Genomic DNA, 22,020 nt, shown 5'->3' with positions numbered 1-22,020 from the left:
CCTGACCTCCCGGTGGCTCAGCACTTCAACTCCCCCTTCCATTCCGTATCCGACCTCTCTGTCCTGGGCCTCCTCCACGGCCAGAGTGAGCAACACTGGAAATTGGAGGAACAGCACCTCATATTCCGCTTGGGGAGTCTGCATCCTGGTGGCATGAACATTGAATTCTCACAATTCTGTTAACCCTTGCCGTCTCCTCCCCTTCCTACCTCTCCCTCAGCCCTCGGGCTCCTCCTCCTCCTTTTTCCTTTCTTCTCCCCGCCTCCCCCCACCTTCTATCAGTCTGAAGAAGGGTTTTGGCCCAAAACGTTGCCTATCTCCTTCGCTCCGTAGATGCTGCTGCACCCGCTGAGTTTCTCCAGCATTTTTGTGTACCTTCGATTTTCCAGCATCTGCAGTTCCTTCTTAAACTCTTAATCATGGAATTAATTAACTTCCGACACTTTGTTGTTACTTCTTCCAAAATTAATGAAAACTCAAAAAACAACCCAAAGTGAGCTAGACTTAAAAAAACCCAATCCAAGCCCTAATTATATTTCATGGTGGGATAAATGTCAGTCACAAGGAAGCTTCAATATAGTTATCACCAATGTCATGGCAATATGGTCATTATATTAATCAAACGTTAACTTAAATTGAATGTTAATTGGATGAACTTCATTTTTGGAGTTCAATTTGCTCCCATAAGCAGATGAGGACAGATTCCTGGAGCTAGGTTTCTGTAGCATTGTCCATGTCTTCCACTCTTGGTATGTAGTAGAGTACCCTGCACTTCAGCTTTCTCAATAATAAAGGGTTATCCATGCTTTGCTTGCTATCTTTATGAGACATTTACATCTGACAGATTTGACTTGAACCACATGGATTAATATGTAAAAGTTGGAATATCTCTTACATCCCTCAATCCCATTCTGGGAACATCCCTTCACTCTTTGAACTCCACTTATCTCTGCTTTGGGATAACCGCCTCTTTTTAAGGGATCTGTCCTTTATTGATGATCCTTCATCAATACTTCCAGTGCCTCCAGAAACGGGAAACTTCACACAGCCCAGCTTCTTGATATGTTTTGAATTTTGACATATTATTAGGTTACTAAATGTTCTCTGTAACACCCATTTTTACCTGATTGTTTGAGTTTCTTTCTTTTTTTTTGTCAGGTGCACAATTAGGATCCGTTGCTTCATTGCTGCCCAAACATGCTCTTTGCTGCCCTTAACATACATGGAAACTGATACCATTGATGCCTGCCTCTTAGCTTCACTGCATTGCCCACACCACATTGCTGTAGCTGGTCTCATAATAGGCAGCTAAGCAGGTTGATGTTCAAATATCTTCATAATCTTCTTCTCTATAGTAATCATAAGGCTCCTACTGTGACATCTCCGCAGGAGTAACAGATCTTAAAAGATGCACACGATTAATGACCCTCTGGTAATGGTAACAAGGCAAATTTTATCAATGTCATTATTATGGTAATTACCACGTTAATATACTACGTTGAATATGGATGTTGAGACTGATATCCAGTTAATATTTGTGTACAATTAAAGTTGAATTCCTGTGCACCTAATTCAATTGTTTATTAAATGTTTAGAGGCTGACACTGTGAAACAAGTGAAACCAAAGCCTGCAAAGAAAGGTAACTTGAAATTAAAACAATGAGATATTTATGCATATTTCCAACCTCACAAGAAAACTTTAATTTAGTCTCGAGAGATGAATGGGTTATCATGTCAAGCATTACGCATGCCACTTTACAGCTCCTTTTGGCAATAGAAGGAAATAGGAAAGTTGATTTCAATTCAGTTAGATGTTGCATGCTAATCTGTGCATTATAAAATCCATTTCAAAACCATCGATTACATTGCTAATTATGAAACATAATTAATGACTTCCTATATCCGCTAAATCAGCCGTGATCTTATTGAATGGCGGTGCTGTCTCGAAGGGCTGAATGGCCTATTCCTGCACCTATTTTCTAAATGAAAAGAAGCCAAATGGACAATCCAATGGACACCACACAATCCAAAAAAAAGATAAGACCCTTACAACATGCAAAGCAATTCACATCCTTCTGCAGTTGTACATGGCCCTGGTGAGACCACACCTGGAGTATTGTTTGCAGTTTTGGTCTCCTAATTTGAGGAAGGACATTATTTCCATTGTGGGAGTGCAACGTAGGTTCACGGGGTTAATTCCCGGGATGGCGGGGCTGTCATATGATGAAAGAATGGAGCGACTGGGCTTGTGTTCACTGGAATTTAGGATGAGAGGGTATCTTATAGAAACATATAAAATTATTAAGGGATTGGACACGCTAGATGCAGGAAACATGTTCCCGATGTTGGGGGAGTCCAGAACCAGGGGACACAGTTTAAGAAAAAGGGGGAGGCCATATAGAACTGAGATGAGGAAAAATGTATTCACACAGAGAGTTATGAAATTGTGGAATTCTCTGCCTCAGAAGGCAGTGGAGGTCGATTCACTGGATGCATTCAAAATGGAGTTAGATAGAGCACTTGGGGCTAGTGGAATCAAGGGGTATGGGGAGAAGGCAGGAACGTGGATGATCAGCCATGATCACTTTGAATGGCGGTGCAGGCTTGATGGGCTGAATGGCCTCCTCCTGCACCCATTGCCTATGTATCTATGTATCTATTACATGCTTTATTTTGAGTCAGTCATTGCCAATGCAATTAATGAATCAAATCACAGACTCCTTGTCGAAACACAATAATTATTGTATGATTCACCCTCCAAAACCAGAGGCTATGAGTTGACCTGATAGAAGTATAAAAAATTAAGAGAGGCAGAGCTAAGCTAAACAATCTAGTTTTTAATCTAAGGTTAGTTTTTTCCTATTGGGAATATCAAATGTTAGAGGGCACAGCTTTAAGGTCAGTGGGGGAAAATATAAAGGCGATTTATAGCGCAAGACTTTTACACCGAGAATGGTAGCTGCCTAACCACACTGCCAGGGTTGGTGGTGGAGGCAAATACAATAGTGACGTTTAAGAGGCTTTTAGATGGGCAAGTGAATGTGCAGGGAATGGAGGGATATGGATCACATTTAAGTACAAGGTATTAGTTTAAATTTGTACATTTTTGGCACATACATCGTGGGCCAAAGGGCCTGTGCCATGTGCTGCACCTTTTTAGGTGCTATGTTCTCTTCAATATGACAAAATACTTACCTTAGATTTTTTTTTCAAACAGCAGGAAAGCCTAAAGTCACAAGTGAGTAACCTCTATGAAGATGTCATTGTTTTTTTAAGTAATATTTCATTGGTATAAGGATATTTACATTATCAAAGTTAGTACAGTTACAAAGCCAATGTGTTCAATTGTGAACATTTATACCTGTTTGAATGTCTGCTAACATTTCTGAGAAATTAGATGTAAATCAAACTCACTGCCTATTTAATATATTGAGACACAGGGCTAATTAGTTATCACTCCAAATACATAATGGCTATTTTAATGTCTCTAAAATAATTTTAGTCTTGATCTAAATTGAATTTCACTTGCATTCGATCAATGAAGTGGCCTGACTTGCCGAGGTTGATTATTAGAAATCAGTTTCTTCATTGTCAGTTTGTACCTTGCAGCATTTGTGTGTAATAATGCAAGTTGTCTGTGCACCACAGAAATATGGAACTGATCAGCTTCTCAGTTGGTTAGTCCATGAAATAATAACAGAACATGTTGGATACATTAAGTCATCCAAGGAGATCTGGGCAAAGAAAAATGTTTCATGTTGAAGATCATTCATTAGATTTCCACTATCTCCAGTCTTTTGATTTTCATTCTGCATCATCTGTAAATTGCATATTAATTTTGTGAAGCTGTTTCAGTTCACAAATTTGATTTGGTTTATTTTGCTACTGATAAAAATAAAACAGAAAGTGGTCAGAACATTTGTTTTCTTTTTTGTTTCTCATATAAACCCTCTTCATGCATTAGAGCTGAGGAAACTAGGGCAATTTTGGATCCTCTATCCAAGTGCATGTTTCCTCTGCTTTGAGTTAATCATCACGCAATCACAGAACTGTTAGTGCTCCGCAGAAGGGTTTTCAGGCCATTGCATTTGTACCAGCTCCCAGTACGGCAAATCTATCAATCTCATTCCCCCATACTTTCCCATGCAACTTTTTTTTATTGCTAATACTTATTCAACATCTTTTTGAAAGCTCTGATTCATTCCGTTTCCACTATCTCTGTTGGCAGTAAATTGTAACTATTCTCTATAATCATGTTTCTATGTTCTTCTCAATTTTGGATGTCTGCCTCCTGTTCCATGAATCAAATGCGAACTGAAACATACTCTGTCTACTTGTTAAATTCAATAGCACATTGAATACCTCAGTAAAATCAGCAGTCAATTTCCTTTGCTCCAAGGAGATCAATCACATCTTCTTCAGTCAAAATCATTTCTGTGATCTCTTATCAAGTGAATATTTTCAATATGCTCTCCACATTTTTCAGATCCTTCATCGTGAATTGACCAGTTTGGATATAATACTCTAGTTTTAGCCTCTCTAGGGGACCATAATACTGTCCGGCCAAGATCATCTGGGAATCCTTACCAAAGAAAGTTTTCAATTTTTCCGCATTTATCTTTCTATATATTTTAATTTCTGCAGCTTTGCCCAATCTTTTGGCAGTCTATCCTTATTCTTCTCTATGACCATTTTTACTGCAGTAAAATAACTTTGTTTATTTTACAGACAAAGGCTCTATATAGCTGTTTCCTCATCTGATTTTCAGCCTCAATCAAACTCTGCTGTTGTCCAAGCTTTCTGTGCGTATTTTTGCTGTGTTAACTAATTAAATATTCCAAAGTGCAAAAAGACTTCTATTTAACTCTGCCAAGCCTGGCTGGTGCAGCAAGTCGGTGTGTAGCATTTCCGTGCTGTGCAGGAACTGAGGATAATCGTTTGATAATATCATCAGTGGTTGGTGCAACCAGTCGTTTGGTTAATGAACACTTCTTTCATTCTACTCAAGGAATCTCACTTCAGCTCATTTCCATTGGAGGATTTTACTGCCTCTTAAATTGGCATTGGTGGGGATGGCAGTCACTATTGTTTAACTGATGTCCAATAATTAATACATATATACATAATTATTAACAAATATATTACCTTAAATGTACCTTTAAATAATTTTATGACTGTATAATATTGATAACTTTATGTGTATATCTAACAGTTGTCTAAATTGTGGTAATCTTTCACAACATCAGAGATGGAAATAGTTAACATTTCAAGTTGAAGACATTCTAACAGAATTTTTTATCAAACCTTGCAACAGTTTGAAATATTAACAATTTATCTCCATCGGTGCCTTGATACCTTATGGTTATCCTTGGCATTTTCTGTTTTTAATTCTGATTTCCAGCATTAGTAATAGTTTAATGTTAGATATAATATCTGGTTGATGTTCATCCACACATAAGATTAATACTGGGCCTAATCCAATGTTTAGAGGCAGAACCTGCGAAGCAAGTGAAACGGAAGCCCGAAAAGAAAGGTAACAGAAATGAAACCAATTAAATGTTTATGTGGTCCTCTAACAGCAGTTCTCCTACTTTTCCCATTGCTCTAAAGCAGGAGAACAGTGTGTCCATGATGTATCTGACTCATCCTGTCCAGCACTCCATTGATACTCCCTTAGAATGGAGGAAAATGAATGTATGAACCGGTGTTGCATGGGAACATCTATAAAACGTCATTTGACAATAGTAGTAACAATAAATGTAATGTCAAAGAATAATTAATATAAAACACAAAATAATATTCAGTTCAAATACAGCTCCTTAAGTACTATGAATATCAGCACAAGCATTGATGAGCATTGATAACAAATTCCACATTTGTTAACTGAAGCGTAGCAAGAAGTGAATACGAATAAATTGAGAAAGCAGCGGCTTTATTTTTATGTACGATTTGATATTTTTTACATTGGCCAGTAGTATAAAACTAATATTGCATCAGGAACAAATTATGTGCTTCATCGGTGACATTCCTTCCAAATACAGTCACAAGTGGGGATATTTGATTATGAATACACAATTTCAATTCCATTCCATTCACAAATTGGAGTGGTGCATTGGTGCAACTGGTAGAACTGCTGCCCCACTGTGTCAGAGACCCGGATATGATTCTGTCCTTGGCTGTTGTCTGTGTTGAGTTTGCACATTCATCCTGTGATCACATGGGTTTCCTCCGGGTGCTCCGCTTCCATCCCACATCCCAAAGACATGTGGGGTTGTAGATTAATTAGGCTCTGTAAATAACCCAATAATGTGTAGACAATAGGTGCAGGAGTAGGCCATTCAGCCCTTCGTGCCAGCACCGCCATTTAATGTGATCATAGCTGATCATCCCCAATCAGTACCCGTTCCTGCCTTCACCCCATATCCCCTGCCTCCAATATCTTTAAGAGCCCTATCTAGCTCTCTCTTGAAAGTATCCAGAGAACTGGCCTCCACCACCCTCTGAGGCAGAGAATTCCACAGACTCACAACTCTGTATGAAAAAGTGTTTTCTCATCTCCGTTTTAAATGTCTTACCCCTTATTCTTAAACTGTGGCCCTTGGTTCTGGATTCCCTCAACATCAGGAACATGTTTCTTGCCTCTAGCATGTCCAAACCCTTAATAATCTTATATGTTTCAATAAGATATCCTCTCATCCTTCCAAAATCCAGAGTATACAAGCCCAGCCGCTCCATTCTCTCAGCATATGACAGTCCCGCCATCCCGGGAATTAACCTTGTGAACCTACGCTGCACTCCCTCAATAGCAAGAATGTCCTTCCTCAAATTAGGGGACCAAAACTGCACACAATACTCAGGTGTGGTCTCACTAGGGCCCTGTACAACTGGAGAAGGACCTCTTTGCTCCTATACTCAACTCCTCTTGTTATGAAGGCCAACATGTAATTCGCTTTCTTCACTGCCTGCTGTACATGTATGCTGACTTTCGTTGAATGATGAACAAGAACCCCCAGATCCCGTTGTACCTCCCCTTTTCTCAACTTGACACCATTTAGATAATAATCTGCCTTCCTGTTTTTGCTACCAAAGTGGATAACCTCACATTTATCCACATTAAACTGCATCTGCCGTGCATCTGCCCACTCACCCAACCTGTCCAAGTCACCCTGCATTCTCATAGCATCATCCTTACAGTTCACACTGCCACTCAGCTTTGTGTTACTTTGAATCCCTTCATTCAAATCATTGATGTATATTGTGAAGAGCTGCGGTCCCAGCACCGAGCCTTGCGGTACCCCACTAGTCACTGCCTGCCATTCTGAAAGGGACCCGTTAATCCTTACTCTTTGTTTCCTGTCTGCCAACCAATTTCCTATCCATGTCAACACTCTACCCCCAATACCATGTGCCCTAATTTTGCCCACTAATCTCCTATGTGGGACCTTATCAAATGCTTTCTGAAAGTCCAGGTACACTACATCCACTGGCTCTCCCTTGTCCATTTTCCTAGTTACATCCTCAAAAATTTCCAGAAGATTAATCAAGCATGATTTCCCCTTCGTAAATCCATGCTGACTCGGACCAATCCTGTTACTGCTATCCAAATGTGCCGCTATTTCATCTTTTATAATTGACTCCAGCATCTTCCCCACCACCGATGTCAGGCTAACTGGTCTATAATTCCTTGTTTTCTCTCTCCCGCCTTTCTTAAAAAGTGGGATAACATTAGCTACCCTCCAATCCACAGGAACTGATCCTGAATCTATAGAACATTGGAAATCTTTCACCAATGCATCCACGATTTCTATAGCCACTTCCTTAAGTACCCTGGGATGCAGACCATCAGGCCCTGGGGATTTATCAGCCTTCAGTCCCATCAGTCTACCCTACACCATTTCCTGCCTAATGTGGATTTCCTTCAGTTCCTCCGTCACCCCAGATCCTCTGGCCACTAGTACATCAGGAAGTTTGTTTGTGTCTTCCTTAGTGAAGACGGATCCAAAGTACCGGTTCATTGTAGGGAGTGGATGAGAAAGCATAATAACATAGAACTAGTGTGAACAGCATGAACTCGGTGGGCCAAAGGCCCTGTTTCAAAATAAAATCTTGTCCTACATGCAGAAAGACATGGACAGAATTTGGGCATGGACATAAAAAACAAGTAAGTTAAGTGCATTAAAACTGCCAGATAATGAACATCTCCAACAAAGATGAGTCAAACCACCCATCCTTGATACTCTTGACACAATGACACTAGTTGGGTCCCACCGTAAGTTGGAGGAACAGCACCTCATATTTTGCTTGGGTAGTTTACACCCCAGCGGTATGAACATTGACTTCCAATTTCAGGTAGTCCTTGCTTTCTCCCTCTTTCCCCTCCCCATCCCAGCTCTCCCACAGCCCACTTTATCTGCCTCTTCCTTTCTTTTTCTCGCCCCCACCACCCCCACATCTGTTTGAAGAAGGGTCTCAACCCGAAACACCACCTATTCCTTCGCTCCATAGATGCTGCCTCACCCGTTGAGTTTCTCCAGCAATTTTTATCTACCTAGTAATAGGAATAGTCCTTTTAAAAAATGTTGCATGAATCTTACCTCAGATTTTCATAATTTTGCTCCTAAACAGCAGAACAACCTAAAGTGACAAGTGAGTGACTTCCGTGAAGATTTTATTCTTGTTTGCTGTTGAGTTGAATGGTCAGAGCTACTGGCAAATGCAATGCAAATTGGGCATGAATTTTCAATGTACAGCATTTTCAGTTGTTGATACCGTTTGTTCCCCAAATGAATGGCTGTGTTATAGGAAAATAGTTTATCTTCTCCATACAAGGCATAAAATTTAATTGAAGCTAGATAAATGTCCTATTTTCCTACATTTTTGGGATGTTATAAACTGTGAGAGCAAATGTAGCCTAGTCCTTCTCAACATTATCATCCTCAAACAGACACAATAATATAACCTTGTGCCTTGTATAGATGGGAGCATTTAATAAAATGAAAGTAATCTAGTTGGCCCATGTCCCTGATTTTTTTGTATGTTACATGAGAAAGCAAAAGGTAATTTTACTGTGGTGACCACTAATATCATAATAATATGACATTCCCGACCCGAAAGGTCACCTATTCGTGCTCTCCAAAGAAGCTGCCTGAACCGCTGAGCTACTCCAGCATTTTATGGCTGTAATATTAACTGCATTGTTGAATTCTGATCCAACTTCAGGCAAGCCCAATTGCAGACTGTCATTTTGTACTCCCAAAAATTGGGGCATGCCTAACACTTTATCTTGGCTTGGTGAGAATGGATTATTAAAGCTACATTTGGTAATTACATTCACTTTATTTCAATTAGTGAACTTAAGTAAGTAAGTTTCCACCTCTAAGGCATCTGGATAGAGGGAAGATTTCTTACATTACTATATCCAGAAAGATTCTGAATGCGCACAGTTTGGATCTTTCTCTCATGATGGCATTTCCCAATACAAATAACTATTTATGTTAAATGGCAAGCAACTGTGTATGCGCAGCAGATGCCTCTCTAGATTTCCGCCTCGAAACAACCATCTTCTACCCAGGTACCCTGTGCCTATTTTCTGTGCATAAGATTCTGATTAAATCGAGAAGGAGAAAGGAAGATAACTTTGCAGAATTCACTGAATGTGTCTCCCTTTCAGTCTGCACACCTATACCAATGTTCAGACATAATTTATACTATCCATGTTTTGTTGATATTGAATTGGTATTTACCATGATCAGATGGTCAGAAAAGAGTGGCACTGGCGATGAACTGACTAAACTGAACCTGGCTTTGGAGACTAAATGACTTCTTTACATCGAGTCAAGTGAATGGAGTCTAAATATGTCTGTTTGTATGATTTCTGTTCTTACAATCAATGGTAAATAAATGGAAGGATGGTGAGAAATTACTCAGCAGTGTAACATTGCCTCATTTTTTGTGTGCAAACTAGAACATAAATAAAACCTACATGTTTTACAACATTAATTACAGCATATTGTTTGGATTTTGAATTTGCGTTTAAGACTAATATATGTTTAATATTCATTTTCAATTAAGATGTTACTACTAATTAACCTAATTAATTGTTCTTCTGATGCTTAGAGGCAGAAACGATAAAGAAAGTGAAACAAAAAACTGCAGAGAAAGGTAACACCACTGGAATGTTTACATCTGGTGGTAAATTTCCAACTCTCCCTCTTCTGATACCAAATGTTTTTAAAAAATCATCTTACGATGGGTTACAGATTTTGATCTCTCTTTTTTTAGTTCCAATTTTCTTATCTCAATATCGATGAAAAGAAAATGCATAAACATCCTCGGGACATATCGTACCTTGTATCGCAGCATTTGCTTCTGATTGGAAGCACAAACTCTGCATGGGCCCAACTTATAAAATTAATTTGCGAATTTAAGTAAATTATAATTAGTCACAAAACTTGAATGCCCCTAGGCCACTTCACTAGGCATGCATATGTACAAATGGCCATGTGATGTCATTAATTGGCCTTTTAATAATGTGTCTTGTGGATGGATACATTTATCAATCAAACTATTGAAACATTGGTTTAATACCACTCCTGGCTGGGGCTAAAAAACAAATTGGTTATCGAGTGACTGAAGCCCTTCTCTCACTCCAAAAAAAACATTGCATGTTAACTCATACTTTTATTATTATTTATCTCCTAAACAGCAGTAAAGGTAGCAAGTGAGTAATTTCTATGATTTACTGTAAATATATTTTTCTTGTTATCTGCAAAAATGTTTTATTGGCATTAGAGCTTTCATTCCTTACCTAGATGGTAAAATAAATATAGGACTACTATTATATAGAAATCAAACTGGACATGACTACCTTGTTTCCACATTTACGTTACAGATTATTAATATTTTAAAATGAATCAAATTTGTGAATTTTCTTTAACATATTGCATGCATAAGTATGATGTTTTTAGTGCAATGTTGTTTGCTGAATTGCATGTGAAAGAAAACAAACTAGAAGTCTGTTGCTTCTTTTAACATAGAATATAGAAAAGTACAGCACAAGAACAGTCCTTTCGCCCACAATGCCCGTGCTGAATAGGATGACAAGTTTGATTAGTCGCCTCTGCCTTCACATGATCCATATCCATCATTCCCTTCACATCCGTATGCTTATCTAATACCCCTTGAATGCCGTTATGATATCTGCCTCCTCCACTAACAGTGGCAGTATTTTACAAGCTCTATGTAAAATGCCTGCCTCGCATATCTCCTTTAAACTTTGCCCCTCTCACATCAAAGCTATGCACTCCATCCTTTGACATATCCATCCTGGGAAAATGGCTCTGATTGTGCACTCATCATGCACTATGTCGCTCATAATTTTATATACTGAGGAGGTCTCTCCTCCGCCTCTGATGATCCAGAGAAAACAATCCAAGTTTGTCCAACTTCTCTTTACAGCTAATACCATCTAATCCAGGCAGCATTCTGTTAAACCTCTTCTGCATGCTCTCCAAACCCTCCACATCCTGTCTGTAATGGGGCAACCAGAGCCACGCACAATCCTCCAAATGTTGCTGAACCAAAGTTCTATACAGGTGCAACATGATATCCTGATTGTTGTACTCAAAGCTGCCACTGACGAAGGCAAACATACCATATGCATTATTTTTATTTTTCTCCACTCCCTTTTACTTCATCATTAACCTTTTCAACAAGATTTAAACCCATTGCACTTTTTTCATATGAATGCTGATTTTGGGGCTGAGTTGAATCCGGTCTATTGACCCACAGGCAAGTTTGATTATAGAGATAAAGTGATGACATAATAAGTCTAGTTGTTAGTATCACCAGCATTATAGCACTTTTGTCACCATATTAATTGGGTTATAAAACAAATTACGTTTTCATTTAAAAGCTTTAGTTTCGAGTCTCATCTCACACCTGAACAATTCCTGCATTATTAATACACTGACCTGGCCAGCTGATATATGTATATATAGTGAAAGTTATTTGTGATTCCTGTCTATCTGCAAATATATTTATTGTATGTGGACGTAGGAGTTGGCAGTGATTGGGCAATGTATCAGTAAGTTATATCGAGGTCTGAGTGACTTCACTTGACCTTTCTTTTTTATTTACTCTCCAAGGATCAATTATTGAGTGGATGGCACCAGTAGCAATTTTCTTTGCCATTGCCGCTTCATTTAATACAATATTATTAATACAATACAGCGTGTGCATTGTTCTATGGATTTATTGTTTTATGGCGGGCGAATAAGCAAACCACGCGTGGTGAATCAAAGAGATCTTTATTGTCAAAGCAAAGAGAACAACACACATGCGAATGGGGGAAGGTTGAACCGGGTTCATTATATATACTGGGGCACATCCCTATACCTCGTGCCAACTCCTTCCCGCCATTACTCAGTCATGTGACCCTACCCCCGACTGCCGAGGGTTTGCATAGTAAGTGGCCTAACCACCAGGTGGTGCCACAGTTTAGTTAACATTTATGTTTATTATGTATTTATTATGTATTATGATTAACTTTGAACACAATGCAATTTTTTTTTAAATTGTTTAGAGACCAAAACCATGAAGCAAAAGAAACCAAAACCTACAACAAGAGGTAACGGGGCTTCACTTCATTGCCTTGACTGTTATTACGATACATTAACAAGTTGTTGATATCAATTGAATGTTTCCTAGCTGAGCTCAACTTCAGTAGTCCGCTTGTCCCTAAAGATTGGCACAAGGTAAATGAGTAGGAAGGAAGGCTAATGAATTGGCTGATTAGAGCAGCTGAGAATGTTTCTTAAGTCTCCAATTCATATATTTCAAAATTTGTATTTAACTGTTCAAATTCTTTGTATATTGACTTAATAGTCATCTAGCACTGAAGCAGGCACTTTGGCCCTACTTGTCCATGTCCACCAAGATACATGCTGGTCCTGTTTGTGTCCGTCCCATATCCCTCTAAACATTTCCAACCCATGTGCCTGTCCAAGTGTCATTTAAATGGTGTTAATTTACCTGCCTTAACTACTTCCTCTGGTTGCTCATACCATGGTCCCAACACTGTCGTTGTGGTAAAGATGCCCCTCAGGTTGCAATTAAATCTTTCCTCTTTCACCTTAAACATATTCTTGATTCCCCTGCCCTGGTGCTCCAAGGAATAAAGTCCTACCCTTTCCCTCTAGCTTAGGCACTCGTGTCCTGGCAACATTCTCATTGGTCTCCTCCGCACTTTTTCCAGCTTAATGGCATCTTTCTTGCAGCAGGGTGGCCAAAACTATGCAGAATTTTCCAAGTGCAGCCTCACCAATCTTGTACAACAACTTATACACCGTAACATAAAATTCCGACCTTTATTCTCAATTCCATGACTGATGAAGGCTAGCAAGCCAAAAGCATTATTGAACACCCTATCTACCTGCAATGCCACCTTAAGGAAACTATGTATTTGTATTGTTACAATGCACACCAGGCCGCCTGCCATTCACTGTGAAGGTCCTGCCCTGCTTTGACTTTCCAAAATGCAACACCACACACTTATCTAAATTAAACTCCATTGGCTATTCCCATTTTTCCAGTTGATCAAAACCCCAGTGTAATTCTTGATAGCCACCTTCACTATCTATAATAGTGCTGATGAAGTTCAGCAGGTCAGACAGTATGTGTCTGCAGTACCATCTATTTTGGAGGCGTCTGCAAACTTACTAATCATGGCTTGTACATTCCCATCCAAATTGTTGATGTAGATGACAAACAGCAATGGGCCCAACAATGACACACCAGTGGCACACCATCAGTCTCAAGCCTCCAGTCCCCCCAAAATAAACTTCCACCGCCACCCTCTGTTTCCTACCTTTAAGCCAATTCTATATCCAGTTAGCTAGCTCTCCCTGGATCCCATGTGATTTTAACTTCCAGAGCAGCCTACTGTAGGGAACCTTGCTAAGGGCCATATAAACAACATCTCCGGCCCTGCCCTCATCAACCTTCAGTGGCCTTTGCTCAACCACTGACACTTCAATCGCTTGCCCTGCCCAATTCCCTGCCAGCAAGACAAACTTTGCCCTTTCCCTTGTAGGGCCCTCTACACATCACCTTTGATTCCTGAGTACACTAATAAATTCCACCCCATTTAAGCCAACCTACATAGGGAAAGTTAAAACTCTTGACCTACATCGGGAAAGTCGAAACCCCTTCCTATGACAGTATGTGGTTTTTTTCCTGCAGTAAAATATTTTGTGGTATTTGTTATCCATCATTTGTGATCTGTTAAGTGATTGCAATTCAAAGATTCAATTTAGTTTATGGTAACTGTACTTTATGAATAAAATGCTCAGTGTCAGTAATCTGATCTTTCTGGCTGCTTCCTTGTGATATGAATCCAAGACTACCTATTTATTTCACTGCTTCAATCCAAGCTGATTCAACATCAGGTTATTTAATTTAGTTTAGTTTAGAGATACTGCACAGAAACAGGCCCTTAGGCCCACTGAGTCCGCACTGACCAGTAATACCCACACATTAACACTCACCTACACACACTATGGACAATTTTACATTTATACCAAGCCAATTAATCTACAAATGATTATCATTTTCTATAAAGAAGGCTATCGGCTTTTGCTGTACTCCTCCAGAGTATTCACTGATTGAAGAACTTTTGCCACGTTTTATTTCCAGACATCTTTGGATGCAATTTTATTCACTTTTCCTCCAATTAATCATTATCTAACTACAACTTTTGCCACAAAGGAAACTCCATTTTATTAACCTCCTGCAAGAGTCCTTGGATCTTCCATCTCATTAGACTGACTGTGTAAGAAGGAACTGCAGATGCTGGTTTAAACCAAAGATCGACACAAAAAGCAGGAGTAACTCAACGGGACAGGCAGCATCTCCAGAGAAAAGGAATGGGTGACGGTTCAGGTCGAGACGCTTCTTCAGGCTGGTTTGGGATAAGGGAAATGAGAGATATAGACGGTGATGTGGAGAGATAAAGAACAATGAATGAAAGATATGCAAAAAAGTAACGATGATAAAGGGAAATTGTAAGCTGTTTGTTGGGTGAAAAACTGCGACGGGTGGGGGAGGGATAGAGAGAGAGGGAATGCCAGGGCTACCTGAAGTGAGAGAAATCAATATTCACACCACTGGGCTGTAAGCTGCTTAATGGGCCTGTCCCACCTAACAACTTTTTAGGCGACTGCAGGAGACTCTGCGGTTGCCACATGGTTGCCACATTTTGCGGGTGGTTTCCGGGCAGTCGCCTTCATGGTCGTGAGGAGTTCCCGCATTCTGTGAACTGGTCACGGCCTCATTATGGTCACTGTAAATCTTTCAACATGTTGAAAAATTAGCGTCAACCAGAATGAAGCCACCATGGAGAGTAGCGAGAATTCTCATGCTGTAGGTGGGTCGCCAGGAGATCCTAGTGGGTCGCCAGGAGGTCGAAGGTTCTCGTAGGTTGTAGCCGATACTGACCAGTGAATTTCATTGGCTCATTGGGAATAAAAAACATAAGCAGTAGTTTTCAGAACCAAGGATAACCGACCGGTAATGTTAAATTCCGCTGAGCTCCACTGCCGTGTATCTCTGGCTTCTTAAAAGTTGTCTCCACTCCTTCTTCCTCCTTCTCCTCCCTTCACCCCCCCTCTCCCCCCTCTTTTAAAGGACTTACTGTACACTGTACTTTAGCCGTTTTAATTACAGCGCCAACCTTCCTGTTCATCGCGGTGTGTGTCTGTATCACCTTGGTTTTGCACCATGTGAATTTCACTCAGGCAGGTGTGTGTGTGTGTGTGTGTGTGTGTGTGTGTGTGTGTGTGTGTGTGTGTGTGTGTGTGTGTGTGTGTGTGTGTGTGTGTGTGTGTGTGTGTGTGTGTGCGCGTGTGTGCGCGTGTGTGTCCGTGTGTGTGTCCGTGTGTGTGTCCGTCCGTCCCAGTTGCCGGTTTTTCAGACGACTGCCGGCAACTTGACTGTCGCTGGCAGTCGCCTGAAAAATCGCCTAAGTGGGACAGGCCCATTAGCAAAATATGAGATGCTGATTTACGTTTAGCCTCAATCTGACAATGAAGGAGACCGAGTGCATATCAATAACCAGTCTGAAGAAGGCTCTCAACGTCACCCATTCCTTCTCTCCAGAGATGCTGCCTTTTCCGCTGAGTTACTCCAGCTTTTTGTGTCTATTTTCATTAGATTGACTGGTGTTCAACAAATGATGCTCCTTCCCTGACTCCAAGAATCCCGCATGGACTGCTGATTACATTGAATAGACGTTGGAAAGCTCTTTTTAAAAAATGATCACTGAGGCTGCCTTTCCTATCCATTTAGAAATCTTTGACTATGGCTTAAGCTGCCATATATAATCTTTATTTATTTGAATGATAAGAGAAAATATGGCATAGAAGTTTAAAGTACTTCATAATCTTTCTTTAAATTGATAGCAGTATCACTTAGAATAATCTCCACTGCTAAATTGGATTACCTATAAAAGCAGCATATGGATGCTACCATGATCTATGGAGCGAAGGATCTATTTCCTTCGCTCCATAAAAGCTGCCGGACCCGTTGAGTTTCTCCAGCACTTTTGTCTACCTTCGATTTTCCAGCATCTGCAGTTCCTTCTTAAACATATGGATGCTACCAGCTGTCTATTCTGAGGTTTTTTTTACTGAACTTTTATTAAATCACAATTGCACATATTCATAGAATGTGCTGTACTTGCATCTTATTTGAATTTATATACAATTAATAGATGATTAATATTGGATTCAATTGTTTCTTCAATTGTTTAGAGACAGAAAAAATAAAGCAAATGAAACCGAAATCTCGAGGAAAAGGTACCAATAAGTTAACTTATTTAACTATTTGCATTCTTCTAAGCTTACCATTGCCCTTCATCCCAGTGCAAAACATATTTTGGAAAAGTGAGGGTTCTCTTCATGCACCTAATGGGGAGGAAACTTGCTGAAAACAGTTTTTCCCCCTGAAGTAGCCTTTTCTTATCTCTATACTGTCCTCGAGTTGTTGTGCTGTTATTGGACCTGATTCAATTTTTTCATCAATTGTTTAGAGGCAGAAAAAATAAAGCAAGTGAAACCAAAACCTCAAGTAAAAGGTAACATAAAAGTTAAGTTAATTAGATATTGGCATGCTTTTAACATTACACTGCCATTCATTCCAGTGCTGAACTGTATATGGACAAGTGAAATTTCCCTACTCAGAAAATGGAAAAAGCTGCTCACAGCTAATCAATTTTCTATCTTCACAGTATCTTCACATTGTTTTGCTGTAGTATTTAAATACTTTGGGCACATTAATTAGGGTGTTGATTCTCAATGAATATCATTGGAACTCTTTCTACTTCTGGGAGATAGGGATGCAAATCCAAGGTATGATAAGATGTATGATAAGGTGAGACTGAAAGAGACTGAATGACAGATGCAGCAGTGGTTATTCAGGTTGAGCATGAAGATAATGGGAGCAGAGTATGAACTGATCAAGAAAATTATCTTGATCCGAGTCTCTTCCCTCTCTTTTATATCCCAATCTAGCTTAAGATTGCTCAGTCATGCATACATGCCAAATGCGTTTCATATGAGTTTGAAAAATGGGAAAGCTATTAGCGATGTGGTTGAAAAATATCTGGCCACCTTTTCACAAATGCTAAGAAGCCACAACCTCAGAATGGCTATTCATGATGACCTGATGGTACAAATGCCATTGGATCGGGCACATTGTATGGCAGTGTAAATTCTCAATGAATTTGTTAGCCAATAATGATAGAACTCTTCATAATTTTTAAGGCAGAAATGTATATTGATGTATGCAGAAACTAACAATGTGAATAACATTGCTGCAAATCATTCAGTTGTTGTACATTCAGTTAACAGTCCAATGTTAATTAGAACATACTTCCAGCACCTAATGCAGTGTTTGATGGTGGACACAAAATGCTGGATGGAGTAACTCAGCAGATCGGGCAGTACCTCTGGAAATAAAGAGTAGATTATGTTTCGGGTTCTGAAGAACGGTTCTGACATAAAACGTCACCTATTCTTTTAGTCCAGAGATGCTGCCTGACCGCTGAGCTACTCTAGCATCTTGGTGTCTATCTTCAGTATAAACCAGCATCTGCAGTTCCTTCCAACACACTTTGTTTGGTGCCGTTGATCAGCTACTCTGGTGACTGTCTTTGAGTCATGGGTGAAATGAACCCTTGGGATTCTGATTCAAGCCAATGATGCTATTGGCCTGTCAAAACCATTGGTCAAGAATGAAGACTTGCAATTCTGGGATGAATTGGATTGAGCCACTTGTATTTGGAGACAATATCTCTGAACAAATCAATGACCCAGTGGTCAGGTTGGATTGAGAGGCACTGCAAGTCTCCAGCTGGTAGGCACTGCCATACAAGATGTGCAGACTTCACAATGTCCACTCATGATGATTTGATGGTACGTGCCATTAGATTGGGTATATTGCATAGAAGTGCAAATCTTGGCATGGGCATGGCATGGACAGACTGACCATTGAGAACAATGATTTACCAACCACACAACCTAATGTGGAGGTAGGAAATGCCAGGTTATGAGAAATATAACAGGCTTAGAAAGAGTGGATGTGGAGAGGATGTTTCCAGTCATGGAAGAATCAAGGACCAGAAGGCACAACCTCAAAATAAAGCAACATATCTTGAGAATGGAGATACATTTATATAGCCAGGGGGTGGTGAATCTGTGCAATTCATTGCCACAGATGGCTGTGGAGGCCAACGTATTATTTTTTAAAGTTGATAGGATCTTGATTAGTAAGGGTGTCAAAGGATCCAGCGAGAAGGCAGGAGAATGGGGTTGAGAAGGAAAAATAGATCAGCCACGATCGAATGGCAGAGCAGACTCAGTGGGCTGAATTACCTAATTCTGCTCCTATGTCTTATGGTCTAAATACCCAGTCAAATGAAGCATATCACTATGTTACCAACACAGTACCTATTTCATAGTAATTGCTGGTTGTTAGTCATTACTTTAAATAAGGATGGATCACTTTAGTACACTAAAGTAAGCGTAAAGTTGGTTTAAATGTCTCTTCATTGCAGTAGCATCAAAGAAAAACTACAGACGTAATACCTGTCATATTAAAACAGTAACACTACTAAGATTAGCGGCTTCACCAAATGCTCTGCCTCTGAGAAAACACTACAACTGCCAGAGGAATATGATTAAATTAGGAAGAAGGGAGGCAGGTTTTATAACATTAACAGAGTTATCTCTTCCAGTGCATGTGTATATCCCTGCCTAAGCTTTGAGGTAATTTGGACCACCCATAGTTTGAAGCCAGCAGTTGAACAATTTGTAAAAAGGCAATAATAGTAAATGTGGTATTAAAATATAAATGACTTCCTGTAACATTTCATTTGACAATAAAGTGGGATTCATCCATGGCCATAAGATATTTACCCAAATTCATCTCCACTGCAAATTGAAATTTCAATAAAATAAATAAATATATGAAATGGGCAGTCTTTTGGGACTGCTAACACCCTATGTGCAGTGTTTGCTATTACATATTGCATACAGTATGTATATGTTTGTATGTTATATGTTGTACATTTTAAGAGACAAATATCAGATTACTATTAATGGCGAATCATATAATGATTTCTATTGAACTTACTCTAACTGTGCATTGCATATTTAAAACCAGATATTGTGAAGCAAGCGAAATCAGTATCTGCAGAGAAAGGTAAAAGAAACATTTATTTAATGAGATACTGGCATGTGCTTTTCATTTCACAGCTCTTCTTTATTCCAATGCTAAAAATACATGAGTGGTTGTGCGTCTCAGGAGATGCATGTCTTCCCACGTCTAGCACTGCATGTCATTTTACTCCTCTAAGCTTTAGATAAGCAAATGTAGATTTGTCTTGTTTCGGTAGAGTTTATTTGTATTGAATTATCATGAAAAAAAAAGAAATGTTTGATAATAATGCTCCAGATGATGTATAATTAAAAAAATCAGAAATTATATGCTCTACCAGATGTATCATTGCACAGATGCCAACTGCAATCATTTTCAGTGCCACAGCAGAGTATAAAAATGTATCACATTGCATCACAACAAACCTGTTGCCCTTGAGCAATTGAAGCCAAGTGAAGGTAAACGTTTTATGTCGAAGAATGTTTTGATCATCCACATTTGCTGTTAGTATAATAGAAATATATGTGTTCTCCTGGAATAATACTAAATTGGTGCTGAAAATTTGCAATTAACCATGTCACAGGGATTTTTATGGCAAAGGCTGGCAAATGCTGGTCTACACTGTTCTCCACTTGGCTCTATTCCAACCCAAGGAACATAAACTGTCAGCAGAGATGCTGCCGTACAGAGTTGCTGCCGTACATGGTATCTGGAACCTGCTGAATGCAGCGGTATTAGTGTAACCAAGTTTCTGCAATGCTTTGGAGGTTGTCTAATAGTTTCCTCCTAATAGTTTCCTTCACATTTCCTTATCTCTCTTAATGGGACCATTGAAAGGATCATGCCAAATTAATCACAGATGAAAATCCTCCATTTTGTGTAAGATCTAATGTTTGTTACATATATATGAACATCAAGACCATAGCTATGTACCTCTAGTAAGCTGATCTGGTTAATATAAAAACTTAGTGTCCCATAATCAAATAGATAATGGTTAGCACTTAACAATTTCCATGACTTACATGTATATAGAAACATTAATGGGCATCTCAATTTATTCATTCAGCAGAAATTTCATGAAATAATGTCACCTAATACTTGAGGTAGTTAAATGATCAAATTCAGGATTTACCTTCTCGTGTAAAGATTAAAGCACAGAAAAATACTATTTGGCCCTCCGTGTTTGTATTGGCTTCATGCAAGAGAAATGCAGATACTTCACACAACTGTCCTCTTACCACAGCTCTCCACAAAATTAAAACTCCTCATCCCTGAAATAATACCCATAAATTATTTCTGCGATCTCTCACAGAAGGCCAACGTCTTGTTTAAAGTAGGTACACAAAATTGCTGGGGAAACTCAGCGGGTGCAGCAGCATCTATGGAGCGAAGGAAATAGGCGACGTTTCGGGCCGAAACCCTTATTTCCCTGCAGTTCCCTTTTGAACGTCTTGTTTAAAGTATTGCAATCAGAACTGGACACTCTACATCAGCTGCAGATCATAGCAACTTCTTTGCTTTTCTACTTCAGGCCTTTTTTTTCAATCAAACCAGGGATCTCCTGTGTGTTTATTAGCCATTCCCTTAACATACCCTGCAGCTTTCACTGATTTTTGCATTAATATCCTATAGATCTCTCCACTACTATGTAGATTTTGGATTTGTGCTTTCCAATTTACATTGTCACTTCTAGTTCTTCTTAACAATGCTTCATGCATTCCTGCATTGTACTCCATCTGCCATGGCTCCACCAATTCCATTAGCCTGACTATATCCAATTGAGGTATTTTCTGCTCTCTGTGCATGACTACATTTCTGAGTTCTATCTGTTTGTAAGTTCACAACTGAGGAGTCTGCAATTTCCATCCTTATTTCCTTCAGCAAGCTGGGATGTATCCCATCTGGGCTGAGTATTTATTCACAAAGAGATCTCCGCTTGATACCAAAAATTCTTGACAATTTGAAGTTGACCTTTCTTCCAGTTTATGTGGAATAAGCCAATTGACGGGAAAAAAATCCTGATTACATCTGAGCTCAGGGCTAATTTTATTAAGAGTGTGCATAACATTGACAAGAGTACAGAGCAATTATGGCTCTCTGGGCAAAAGAGGTGCTTATCGTTAGTGACCACGTCTTCATCAATAGTGCTTCAATTTTGCCAAATGTTAAAGGAAAAGTAACCAGGATGTTTAATGCTAAGGACTTGATTCAAGCATTTGGTCATATTTTTATTCGTCATTTTTAACGATGATCCATTTTACATATCCTCATCATTGAAACACTTGGAGTGTATCCAATCCATAATTT

General features: G+C 39.4%; 1 protein-coding gene across 1 annotated transcript in view; it reads left to right on the top strand.

Annotated features, from left to right (window-relative positions):
* Positions 1–22,020, top strand: part of trdn (triadin) — a 353,412-nt gene that overhangs the window by 287,517 nt on the left and 43,875 nt on the right. Inside the window, exons 58-66 of the mRNA XM_033022051.1 lie at positions 1,596–1,640; positions 3,218–3,238; positions 5,489–5,533; positions 8,626–8,646; positions 10,117–10,161; positions 12,584–12,628; positions 16,809–16,853; positions 17,087–17,131; positions 19,720–19,758. Of these exons, the coding sequence (XP_032877942.1) occupies positions 1,596–1,640; positions 3,218–3,238; positions 5,489–5,533; positions 8,626–8,646; positions 10,117–10,161; positions 12,584–12,628; positions 16,809–16,853; positions 17,087–17,131; positions 19,720–19,758 (351 nt within the window). The remainder of the gene's footprint in view (positions 1–1,595; positions 1,641–3,217; positions 3,239–5,488; positions 5,534–8,625; positions 8,647–10,116; positions 10,162–12,583; positions 12,629–16,808; positions 16,854–17,086; positions 17,132–19,719; positions 19,759–22,020) is intronic.

Source organism: Amblyraja radiata, chromosome 5 (assembly GCF_010909765.2).
Source record: "Amblyraja radiata isolate CabotCenter1 chromosome 5, sAmbRad1.1.pri, whole genome shotgun sequence".
In the NCBI taxonomy this organism is placed as follows: Eukaryota; Metazoa; Chordata; class Chondrichthyes; order Rajiformes; family Rajidae; genus Amblyraja; species Amblyraja radiata.
The sequence above is the reverse complement of the archived record's forward strand: the minus strand, read 5'-3'. Positions and strand labels throughout refer to the sequence as shown.